The sequence below is a fragment of the Phascolarctos cinereus genome, unplaced genomic scaffold, assembly GCF_003287225.1.
Source record: "Phascolarctos cinereus isolate Bilbo 61053 unplaced genomic scaffold, phaCin_HiC Scaffold_4;HRSCAF=312, whole genome shotgun sequence".
Classification (NCBI taxonomy): Eukaryota; Metazoa; Chordata; class Mammalia; order Diprotodontia; family Phascolarctidae; genus Phascolarctos; species Phascolarctos cinereus.
The window spans coordinates 409428801-409441975 of NW_027555847.1; the positions used below are offsets into that span (position 1 = coordinate 409428801).

Below are 13175 nucleotides of genomic sequence, written 5' to 3' on the forward strand. Positions count from 1 at the left end.
CTGTTTAATGTCTCATAATGGAAATGCCTTCTGATCTTTTGAATCTTTTGTACATCCCAAGATCATACACAGAGGGCAAAAAGGAGGGCAGATTTTTCTCCACAGGGAGGAGATTTCTTAAAATTTTGACAGCTGTTCCTTTTGTGTTCCATTAGCATTTTAAAAATGTCTCTTTCAAACAATGAATTGTTCATTAAGATTTTAATTTTGCAGTTTGTTCCCTTTTAAGTGACATGCAATTAATTTAGTTTTAATGTGCCATTTATTTTTTGTAATGACATTTTTAGTGCCCTGTTTCTTTTTTAGTCAATTTATAAATTGTACTTCAGCTAATGTTACTTCCTGATTTTCAGTTCTAAATAATTGCAACTACTTCCCTCATAGCTCTTAAATTTGTCTGAAAATGAAGATGTACTGAAGGTAGTGCTAGGCCAGCTTTGGCCAAGAGGAGAACTGAGCAGCAGCAAGGGAGGTCAAAAATGGTCATTACCTGATTATGCAGATTACTGCCCTAAATCATCCCATTGCTTTTCTGCTAGAGATACTGTTACTAAAAGCAGAAGTCTCGAATCATTTTATAGCCATTTGTGCAATTGGCTTTGTTTTGGCCTTGGCAGTACAATAAATCTTTGTTCATTTGGATTACTGAAAGGTAGATGGGTGAGTATAATGGACTAAGGGTCAATTTCTTTTTTTTTTTTAACTTTTAAAATTGTATTATATGCACGGTTTTTTTCCTGGAGAGATGGTTGTTAAACATTTGCCAGTATATCCCTAGATAAATCTACTTTTGTTGGTGTGAGGTAACGGTGGGGACTTGCAGAATTACATATTCAGGTTCAGAATGGGTGTCCCATTGAGGTCAACTCATACAATGAGTTTACAGCTAAAGCTTCAATAATAATAGATGGGGCAGCTAGGTGTTGAAGTGGATAGAGCACTAGCCCTGGAGTCAGGAAGACCTGAGTTCAAATCAGACCTCAGAAACTTGCTAGCTGTGTGACCCTAGGTAAGTCACTTAACCGCAATTGTCTCCAGAAAAAAAAAAACCAAACAAACCCACAAACAATAATAATGATCTCTAATATTTATCCCTTTAAGGTTTGCAGAGTACTTTGTATTATCTCGTCTGATCTTCACAACAGCCTTATGAGGCAGACCCTATTGTTGTAATCCCAATTTTATAGATGAGGAAGGAAACACGTCAACCCTGTGTTGTTCCTAAGAAAGCCTTTTATAACTGACAAAGATCTTAACCAGCCCTAGATACAAGTTTATGTGATCTTGGGCAAGTCACTTAAATTCTGCCTCAGTTTCCTCATCTGTAAAATAGGGATAATAATAGCACCTATCTTCTAGACTTGTTGAAATATTTGTAAAGTGCTTTTTTTTAATATAAATTTATTTTTAGTTTTCAACATTCACTCCCACAAGTTTTTGAATTCCAAATTTTCACCCCATCTCCCCCCTCCCCCCATCCCAAGATGGCATGCATTCTGAATATCCCTTCCCCTAGTCTGTCCTCTCTTCTATCTCTCTCCCCTTCTCTTATCCCCTTCCCCGTCTATTTTCCTGTAGGGCAGGATAGACTTCTGTACCCCGTTTCCTGTATTTCTTATTTCCCAGGAGCATGTGAAAACATTTTTTTAAACATCTGTTTTTTGAGGGTCCATTTCTAAGTCTCCTCCCTGACACATCCTGACTGTGTGATCCTGGGAAGGTTGCCTAACGTCCCAGTGCTCTAGATCAGTGGTGACAAATTCAGTAGAAGTGGATCCTTACAGGGACCTATTAACTTAGAAAAATACAAATCAACATTACTTTTTATTTTTATTTATTTTGTTAAAAATTTTCCAATTAGATTTTAATCTGGTTCCTGGCACTTAGAGGGCTAAGATGGCAGCAGCATATTGGATACCTCTCCTCTAGACAACTATATCAGTTATATAACTAGACATTGCCAAGCAGAGGTTGACAGTGTTAGGCAGCTAGGTGGCACAGTGAGTAGAGTGCTGCACCTAGAGCCAGGAAGACCAGGTTCAAATTTGACCTCAGACATATGCTAGCTGTGTGACCCTAGGCAAGTCACCAGACTTTTCAGTGCTGTAAACAAGAGAATAAATTATATAATTAACAATAAGTTGCAGATCAGGCATTGATAATAAAAATTGTTCATTAATAATGAATTGTTCATCAAGATTTTAATTTTGCTCCCTTTCAATCATGAATCCATCCCATGAGTAACTACCAGGGGGCAGGTGTCTAGTCGGGTTTGGGTGATTCTCAGCTTCCTGGGATGGAGTGATCTCCATCTTTTTTAAATGGGGTGGAGGGAGAGAGGGAGCTAAATTCTTTTTCCTCTTTTATTCCCCCTCTCCTTATGGAATATCATCGCCATCTTTGCTTGAATTGTCGTATTTGTATTTCTGTATCTTGTTCCTGTTGTAGAAAACTACAATGTAAGGGGAAATTCAGTCTTTTATCAAATTAGCATTATGATTTGGGGCCAATGAAAATTTATGGGGTTTTAAAAATTTTTTAATTTTGTAGTTTGTTTAGTGGGCACAGTGGATAGAGCACTGGACCTTGGAAATAAGAAGACTTAAGTTTGAATCTGGCTTCAGACCTTTACTAGCTGTATGACTGTGGGCAAATCACTTAATCTTTGTTTGCCTGAGTTTCCTCATCTGTTAAATGGGGATAATGGTAGCACCTACCTCCCAGACTTGCAATGAAGATAAAATGAAATGTTTGTAAAGTACTTTGCAAACCAAATGCTAGCTATTATTATTGTTATATATGTACTGGTTTTTCCAGCTTGTAGAGTGCTTTGCATGAGTTCACTCATATAATCTCCATTGGTAATAGGAGCTTCCTTATTGTTGATTCCCAACTAATGAAATTGTAGGTCAAGGGAAATACTTAACCTACTTGAGTATAAACTGTTTCCAAGTACTTTAGAAGCATCTTTTAACAATACCACCAATTAAAATCACAATTAAAAATTATTCTTATCCATTTCTTGAAGCAGGTTCCAAGGGACCTTTGTTAGCATAAAGATAAGATTCTCTATGTAGTAGAAAGCAACAAAAGATTTTATACACATTCATATGCTCCAAACTGCAGATTAGTGAGAATGGAATCCAGAAAGATAAAGCACCAAATAGAATGTAAGAATGAAAGTTTGATTTCTACTCATAAGTTGTTGGTGATTATGATAATAATACAAAATGCACACATTTGGGAATTAGATTTTTCCCAAGATGAGATACCTGCAATACACAGTGAGTTGTTAAGCATTGTAAATTGAGTTCAATTTCAGTTATCTGTGTTCTGTTTTTTGGGTGGGAAGTAGGGAGAGTTCTTATTTTTTGTCTTCATTTTTCAGGAGCAGATGTCCATGCAACCGATCCCAACAGAGGGATGACTCCACAGGAATGGGCATCTTACACAGGCAGGTCTGAGGCTGTCTGGGTTATTCAGAGACTCTTGGACAGGCCCTGTCCAGAGCAGTTCAGTGAACAGTACAAGCCAGACTGGCCAGTGGTGAAGGACATTCTTGTCAAACCAGCAGAGCCCAAGAGCTGTTTACGGAGGCTAACTGAGTGCTTTCGGTCAATCTTGTCTTCCCGTCATGTCCAAGGACCTGAAGATGGGGGAGTCCTTGACCATATGGTTAGAATGACCACGAGTCTCCACAGCCCTGCTGTGGCAGTTGCCTGCAAGACTGTGTGCCCTGAGAACCCTCCCTGTGTGGGGAAGAGGCGCCTTGCAGTGCAGGAAATCCTCTGGCACCAAAACACTGGAGAAGCCCATGATCATGAGAAGGGCAAGGTGGAGAGCTTTAAGGTCTTTCAGAGCTCCCAGGTTGAGATGGCTCCCCAAAAGACAGACAGGAGAGCAAGTCTTCAAACTTGCAACTTTACAACTGCTCAGGGGAGCTCTGCAGTCTCTCGGAAGGCCAGCCTCTTACCCCTGCATTTGTTGAGGAGGAGTAGTGTGAGGCCAGGCTTTGTCATTCCAAAGGTCCGCATCAACAAGGCCCCCACTCCCACTTTTCAGCCAGAGAGAGTGAAGAAGAAGAGCAGTGTGAAGGATAATACCTATTTGCAGATTCCTAAGTGGAGATACAAGGAAGCAAAGGAGGAGAGGAGAAAAGCAGAACAGGCAGAAAAGAAGAAAACAATGGAAGCTTCAAAAGAAAGACGAGTATCTCCCTGGAGGAACAGGACTTGAACCCATGGTGGAGTTCTAGCATCTGGGATCAGCTTCCCAAATGCAGGCTCGAGGGGCGTTCTGCTTGGCCAGTAGCCATGCAACATGGGGGCATTCCTTTAGGTCATGCTGAGAAGGCATGTGGAGAGAAAGTAGGGAGCATGCTGAATGAACACAAGGGCTTGGGGAGATTCAGCTCACATCAGCTGCTTGAGCCTGTCGAGTGAAAAGGTGACGTTTTCCTTTGCTGCTATGTCTAACTCAGGGCTCCAAGGTTCCTGTATTGCCTATCTTCTCCTTTGGTTTGAGTAAAAATATAGAAATCGTCATGGTGAATTGGTAATGCTGCTGTGAGATTTGGGAGCTGGGCAGAATTCAGGTAGGCATCTGCCAGGTATGAAGAAGGCAGTTACTCTAGCTAATGGAAAACAAATGACCTATATAAATTCCTCCCCCATCTCCAAGGGAAGGTGGGTGGTATGGCTTGTGCTGGTCCCTCTTCAACCTCACCCCAAACTCTCTCTTAATTTTTCCCCTCATTGTGGTCCTAGATGTTCTTTTGACCTAGATTTCACCACTTAAAAATATAAGTAAAGGGAAGCAGGAAGGGAGTATAAACAACTCCCATTGGGATGGCCTATACGCTGTACAAGAAACCCTGGTACCACTTGTATCTCAGAGCCAATAAGGAAGGGTAGTGAATCCATGACCATAGGTATTGTGGTGGAATATTTGTAATGCACACACTACTGGCAACCCTTCAGTCCTGTAGAATGGCATAGAGATACCATACATTTCCAAATTCCTGTCCTCTCCCCCATTCCTCCCATACTCAAGGACAGTGCAGTTAAGTGCCTCACACAGTACTGTGCATACACTAGACAAAATAAATGTTTATGAAATTGAAATTTAATTGAATCACATCCACCTGGTACTAATGATATCTCTTTGTAATATTAGAACTTCAGCATTCAGATGTTATCTTTGCCAATTCCAACATTGTCAGGGGGTCTATCTATAAATTATGTACATGAGTGGTTCCTGAAATGTGGGCCACTTACTTCATCTATTTTATGTGATTAAAAAAAAACGTCAAATTCTATCTGGATTAACAGGAGATTTGTATTTGTTTGGGATGTTCCTACTGAGGTCATCTGTGTTTTACATCTGGATTTATTAAATTATTAAAGCCAATCAAAAACAAAAGTATAGACATTTTCATAATAAAAAAGATGAGAGGGCAACCTGCAAGCCTTCACTGGTCCCCAGAATTATATCTGTAGAACCAGAGCCACCAGTATGGAGAGATATGGATAATTCTCATTCTCTGCCATTTGGAAAAGATGACATCTCTTAGGTGGAAGCATATTGCTATAATGAAAGAAGTGTGTGATGGTCAGAGCTCCCCCCTTTATTCTTTTCTTCCTTTTCTATCTTGTTTCTAGCACTGGGACGTCAGGGGGCAGTGTGCATGTAAATGGATTGATTATCAAACTTAGGAAGTGATAATCTGTTAACTCAGCTTTTGTGCTAAGAGGATACAAATGCAGTGACAGATGTCCACCTCTACTGGGTAGTTAGCAGCTCAGCTTCTCACCCTTCTACAAGCATCATCTACCCCAGAGCAGTCATTATGTCAAAGAGAGTAAATTTGATGTCCCAAGTTCTTGCTGGTACCTAGTGAGGTTAGAGGTTGGGGAAGAAGGTTCTGTTAGCCAAATGTTTGAAGGACAGTCCCTCTGTCAAATCAGTGATAGGTACATTGTTTGTATTGTGACAGTACTTCCTATGTTCCCCCAAAGGTTGGTCATTTAATATTGTACAGATGTCATTTAATACTGTATAGTATTTATTAGGCATGCCCTCCTCTGGTGCTGCTCAGGCCCCTGCCTCATCATATGCCTTTGGCAACTGTTCAAAACTTGACCAGGTTATTGATACAGCTGAGCTCCACATTTCTCTAGCTATCATATAGGATTAGGAAGTGAGAGTTTTGGATGTTACTACATTTTTTCCTAGCTTCAGTCACAGGTAAAGGACACTTTGGGGTCCACATACTGAATAGGCAAACAGTAAAGAGAATGCTTATGATGTCAGCAAAATGAGCCTTATATATTTCTTCTAAACTGTCAAGCCAGCAGGTTTTGGCCAAGCAAACATGTTCTTGGCAAGCCAGATGCTGTGTTTGTCACTTTCCCTGTTATTGAAGAAAACAAGATAATTGGTCAAAGGAATACAGTGGAAAAGGCATAATGTGGAGCACAGAGTTAGTTGGGTGTTCGCAGGAACAGAGAAATAGTTATTGCGTGTGTTATTTGTGTATGTATATGTGTGGGCACATTATGTGGAAAACAGAAAATGAACAAAACTAGTGAATGTTTAGTACCACATTAGGGTACATGGCTTATCCAACTATATCGTGAACTCCTCACACCCAGACTCTGAAGGGAAGGCATTTTACATTATTTCTGCACTTTTTTTCCCCTCATGGCTGGCTTGTTTGGTTCTTCTCGTTTTTCTCCCTGAATAAGCAGATTTACTACTACAGCAATCTCACAAGGCAAGGAAGTCGTTTTCCAGGCCTGTCTCCCAGCTGTAGCAAAGACGCTTATGCTCTTGTTTTGTAACCCAGCCACAGGATGGGAAAGGGAGGGAGCAACTCTCCATTCAATAGTTGACAATGTCAGCAGAATAGGTTGATGAAAACTAAAGAAAAATATAGATACACTGGGTTTGTTCTCTGTTTTCTTTGGGTGAGCTAGTTCAGCCAACCTCAGTAGGGGAGAAAGGTTTCCTATGGGGAAGGCATTGAGTTCTTAGGAAAGATAATTAGGTTGTTTATTCGCCTTCCCTTTTTTTAAAAACAAGTTTCACTAGAGTAAGAAACTGGCCCTCTTTGTCCGTACTGGGGAAGAGAATCATGGAACTTATTAATGTATGTCAGTTAAGTGTGAGTGTGTCAGAAGTGTGTCAAACTTGGCAGACTTGAAGAGTGTTCTTCCACTGTTACCATCAAAATGGCACTCGGGTTGGTTTGTTTGTTTTTCCCAGTTGCCATATTTGCTAAGGTTCAATAGTTGTTCTCACAGAACTCTTTTCTTTACCTTTCACTCCCTCCCCACTACTTCCTTTTGGGGCTGAAAAGGAAAAATGGAAGAATAAGTGTGACTATTAAACATTTTCCGCCTCATTCCCTTTTGCCCCTTTCACTCCCTCCCCACTACTTGCTTTTGGGGCTGAAAAGGAAAAATGGAAGAATAAGTGTGACTATTAAACATTTTCCGCCTCATTCCCTTTTGCCCCTTGATGCTTGACCACCTGCCTTTCCTATGCGTTTGCATTGTGTGGCCTCTGCTTTCTTCCCTTTGCTGGCTGCCTCTCCCCCATCCCTATCAAAATTCCTTGCAGAATTCCTGGCATCAGCTACTGTGGAGGCAAAAAAGGGGCATAAAAGTGAGATGAGAGCAATATGGTAGCTCCCTGATTTGGCAATGCTAAGTGACAGTCTTTAGACTGCATGAAATGAAAAGAAAAACTGATTTCTCCTGTTTCTGTCAATTTGGCTAAATTTTTTACAATTTTCTTTTTGTAGATAGGAAAATATAGTGTAGTGAAATAACCTAGCACAGTCCAGATTGAACAACGGAATAAGAATTTCCACTTCAGTTCTTAATTACTGTGACTACTGAGTAAACCATTTGACAGGTATGTCTCTCTCTCACTTACTTACTCACAGACACACACACACACACACACACACACACACACACACACACACACAGAGTTAGAGATTATTTTAATTTTATTTAATCCCTTGAGGGTATTATAGTTAAACTAAAAATAGATTACAAGATAGTTGCACAGCTCCTACCCAACCCCCACCCCCACTCCCTGCCAATACTGGGAATTTCCTTTTGAATTTCCTTGATCATAAGCATCCCAGATCTGTGGTAGCTGAGGACACTTAAGAGAATGTTGCTCTTTGGTTTGTGTGAAGTCAGTCATTGATCTTTCAATAATTTCTTATGACTCTGAATACTTTGAGTTAAACAAATAAACAAAAATCAGATCTTTCATGAAAATAGAACTTACCTGTTTGATGGAAATTTTCAGTCCAAACCAAATAGGCTTAAAGTTTTAACAAATATGTTTACCACTTTAGTTGATTTCCTCAGGTCTCAAAGTTGTATGCTGAGGGTCAGAATATATACTTCTCTGTGTTTTCTACCTGTTAATGTGAATAAAAGGCCCCAGGTTCTGCCCTGCATTAGAACCACTAGGGGAAAAAGAAGCCTGCAGGAAGTTAATCCAGGATCTGTTGGTCTTCCAAAAGCGTAAGCACTTTAGTTGGCTACCACGGCACGGCGTAGAGAAGGCTCTGAAGCATTAAATGGCATCTGCAGATTTTCTTTCTCTTTTTGAAGCCATTTCCTGGCAGCACTACATTACATACCTCAAAAATGTGATGACCTGTATCCCAGAATTTCTTCAGTTTGGCCAAGTTATATTTTAGCCTCTTGTTTGATGAAATACATAACTGTCATGCAAAATGTTTATAAAGTAGTAATGTGAATACTGAAGTGGTGTTTGTGCCACTCTTATCCTTGTTTCCAGCCCATAATTCAATTTTCTCTGGTCAGAAAGGGGAATACTTTATGATGACGTATTTCCCCAAATTTACCTCCACCATGTGGGGACTGATTCAGGTGTTACCTTGTCCACTTGTAAAATTCTTGAATTGCCCAGATAGTAGGTAGAAGCAAATTAATATGAAAAAGAGTCACCTTGAGGAATAAAGAAGAATTTTTTTTTTACTAAAATTAGCTAAGAAATAAGATTTTCCCTGATGGCATATTGACAAGAATATTGTATCCAAGGGACATTAAACTTAGGTATGAAAGTGGAGAGGTGATGATTTTTCTTTTCACAGTTTGATTTGGTGCCTGTGACATTTGAAAGGAAAAACAACTCATAAATCAGGTTTGGCTCATCCATTTCCCCAACTTTATCCAGATATTCTACTCCAGTATACTCATTACTCTTCAACATCAGTACATTTTAATACATATGAAGATGAAATATAATGCACTGAAAATCCTTCTTCATAATTATTCTTGCATATGACAAGATACCAACAATTGTTTAGTGTTTATAGTATTTCTAAGATGCAGTATTGTAGGAGTTAAAATGGTAATACCAAAGAGTTAACTCAGGACTATTTTCTTCCCATTGTGTATTAATGTTTCAGTACTAAGAACAAGCAGTTTGATATTTGATATCAAAAAATATATAGTTCAGTCTCAAGGTGGTACTGAACTTTGGCATGTTGTATAACTTATGTCTGGTCCTGGATCTGCCAATGCCTGATTCTTTGATCTTGAGTAGGTCACTTTATCTCTTTGGGCCTCATTTTCTACATCTGTAAAATGAGAGGGTTGGAGTAGAGAGTCTCTAAATTCCCTTCCAACTATAATGTTTTATGGTTCTGTGTGGACAGTCATAGCACAGGCCACTTCAGCTATGCAAGTCATCAACTTCCAACTTTTTCTGGAGGATTACTAATCTTCTTGACTTGGAAGGACCATATATTATCCACATCAAAAATGTTGGGCCTTATGAAGAAATACAGTTGCTTTAAAAGTCATAGCAAGATTGGTTCAGTGATAAGAGCCACAGGGATGTTTTAGCCAAGATGGTTCCCCAGCAGTGGTTTTATGCCTTGAGTAGCTTGTTTAAAGTGTTGATTATGCCTTTTCTTCCTTTTCCCAGTTTTTGATGCACTAAGTACTTGGTTCAAAGCCCATTAGACTATGTGTGTGTGCACATATCTATCTATCTATCTATCTGTCTATCTATCTATACACACACACACACACACACACACACACACACCACACACCTGTAAGCCACTAACTTGAAATCATTTTTTAACTTTGGTGCTTTTCATGCACATTGATGGTAGATAACAGAAAAGGGTCACTAAGGGTTGAAAGAAAAATAAATGAAAAAAAGGCCAAAACAATGTGGATTGGTTTGATTCTCTTTCTTGACTCAGATTGACAGCAGTGTTATTTCATTTTCCCAATATGTATATGGCCTAAATATAAGTATATGTATAAGGCCTGAAATAGCCTTTAAGGAAGAATACTGGTACAGCAAGCAGATATTTGGGTGACTGTACTTTGGAAGTACATCAAGAAAAGGGCATTATGGTTGAATATGTGAGATTAGTGACTTCTGTTGGTTCCCTGTAAATCATAAATACTCTAAATGTGGCCTGTAGCTTGTCTATGTATGGAAAAAAAAATAGTGCCCTCCAAGGCGAAGGCAACATGGTATGTGGAAAAGAGCACTGAATCTGAAATTTTAAAACCCAGGTTCCAATCCTGACTCTGACACTAACTTACAGTCTGATTTTCTTTAAGAGGTTGGCAACATTGGAAATTTAAGGTCCCTTTTTTACTCTAAATCATATGATTCTGAATGAAAGATGTCTACCTATGCAAAGCTGTGCCTAGGGCCTAATCAAATCCCATGGCCACTTACTGAATATTAGTGGTGACATTCATCATTGTAATATAGCCCATTAGACTCTATATAGGAGACCTGGTTTCTAATTTTGGGTCTATCACTAACTCTGTGACCTTGGGAAAGGTCCTTCTTTCCTCTGGACCTCATTTTCCTCGTCTGCTTCATGAAATGAGAAGTTCTTTCTAACCCGTAATGATCTATGCTTCCTTAATGTTTCCACTATCTGGTTTTGAAATTTTCTTCGGAAACCAACACAAGATTTTAGCAGCCCCACAATCCATCATCTTGTTTCTAGGAAACTGCTAATTCCCCCCTCCAAAGGCTCTATAAGATTAAGGGGAATATTTGCTATAAACTATTAGAGTGAAACTTGCTAGCTTTTGAAAAAGAATTCAGAGAAAAAAGACACATGAAAGTGACACAGTAACACAGTCACAGTTGCATATGTGATGCGTTCTCAAATAGGAAGAAGCCCCAACTGTGTAAGTTCTTGTCATGAACATACAGGTTTAAAGCTGTACCTTAAGTATATACTTGGTAAAATATTAAAAGAGGAAATTATAGCATCAGCCCTTTGAGGGGGACAGTTAAGGGAAGGGACTTAGAATGATAATAGAGAGTTGTTTAGTTGCTTTCAGTCATGTCCTGCCATTCATGACCCCATTTGGGATTTTCTTGGCAAAGATACTGGAGTGGTTTGCCATTTCCTTCTCCAGCTCATTTTACATATAACTGAGGCAAATGGGGTTCAGTATTTGCCCAGGGTCACACAGCTAGTAAGTGTCTGAGGTCAGATTTGAACTCAGGTTTTCCTTATTTTCAGATCCAGTGCCCTATTCACTGTGCCACCTAGCTGCCCTAATAAGGAGTATGAGAGAATAATAAAAGCACCTTTCACTGAAATTCTACCACTCTGTATACAAATGTCTATTTTGAGCTTGGAGGTATTTTTGGTCTTGATCAACAACAATACTATAAAAGAGTCTAAGAATTTAGCCTGCCGCTTTATGATCAGAGTGTGAATTTTTTAAAAATTCCTGATATGTCAATATAAAAACATTTTCAAATAAACTTTCTTTTTTTATGGCGCAGGTCTTGTTAAAATGATGTTGAATGTGGCTCTAATTCTATTATTGTGATATCCAAGTTTATTTCAAGGCTATGCCTTTATCAACTACAGCTTGAAAACATTTTGGGCCATAAGAACATTTGGAGACATAAATTGAGGAAGACACAAGCATCTTTGGTATCAGGTTTATAAAAATACTAAGGAAACTAAATTTACTCAATTAAATATCATGTAATGATTGAAATATATATTTTTCTCAATGCCTGCTGAATTATTACCTCATGTTAAAATGAAATCAAAGTAATATCAAATTACTGTTGAAGGGAGTGGAAAGTATGCATGGGTAGAGGATAAAGAATGAAGTATACAGGGAACCTGTTCTGAATGTACAATAATGTAATGCTTGAAGAAAACTAAATATTTTAACTTGAAGATGATTGTAAAAAAAAAAGTATACATGATTTTTAAAAAATCATATTTATGTTCATTCAAATAATTGTGAGATTTCTTAGCTAACTATTGGACTGTTTTCAAAAGGCATTTATATTCTTAATTTAATAAGGGTTTTTGTTACTCTTGATTGAATTAGTAGTCTTGTATACTTTTTGTTTTTTTCCTTCTATAGATATTTATTAAAGCTCCGAAGTCCCATCTATAGAATAAGATTTTTAGCATTGCATTGGTTGGGAGGGCCCTTGAATAAAAAATAAAACATGATGCTCGTTTGCCTTGGTCTCAGTGATGTCCTTGCCGGTCGGTACAAGGAGAATGGTGGGTGTCCCTGTGTTAATCTTCTATCAGGGAGTTTAGCTGAGTGCAATATCTGAATTGGCCACCAGATGTTGCTCTGCCGGAGTGAGCAGCCCCATTCCTGGTAAGTCATTATGAGGAGTGTCAAGGAATCGGCACTTTTTATTAGGCTGGAGTATTCTTATTAGCCATTAAAGAGCACTGAAGCTTGCAAACAGCAGCTAGGTGACCCAGCGAATAGAGTGCATGACTGGGAGTCAAGAAGGTCTGTGTTCAGATCTTCCTTATGAGCTGTGTGATCCTGGCAAGTCACTTAACTTGTTTGCCAGTCTTCTCATCTGTAAAATGATAGTAATAGCACATATCTCATAGGGTGGCTATGAGGCTTAAATGAGATGAGGTGTAAAGTATTTTGCAAACCTTAAAAGTGCTACATAAATTCTAACTCTGAGCTATTATAACAATAGCTAACACTTATATAGCACTAATGCGCTAGGCACTTGTACTAAGTGCTTTAAAATGGGGATAATAATATCTACCTCTCAGGGTTGTGAGGATCAAACTTGATAATAATTGAAAAGTGCTTAGCACATAGTGCTGTATAAATGTT

At 38.8% G+C, this 13175-nt stretch overlaps 1 protein-coding gene across 1 annotated transcript in view; it reads left to right on the forward strand.

Moving 5' to 3' along the window:
- The window catches only part of ANKRD33B (ankyrin repeat domain 33B), a 135523-nt gene extending 122983 nt beyond the window's left edge, over positions 1-12540 (forward strand). Inside the window, exon 4 of the mRNA XM_078153313.1 lies at positions 3389-12540. Within this exon, the coding sequence (XP_078009439.1) occupies positions 3389-4236 (848 nt within the window). The 3' untranslated portion in view covers positions 4237-12540. The remainder of the gene's footprint in view (positions 1-3388) is intronic.
- Positions 12541-13175: the final 635 nt, after the last annotated feature.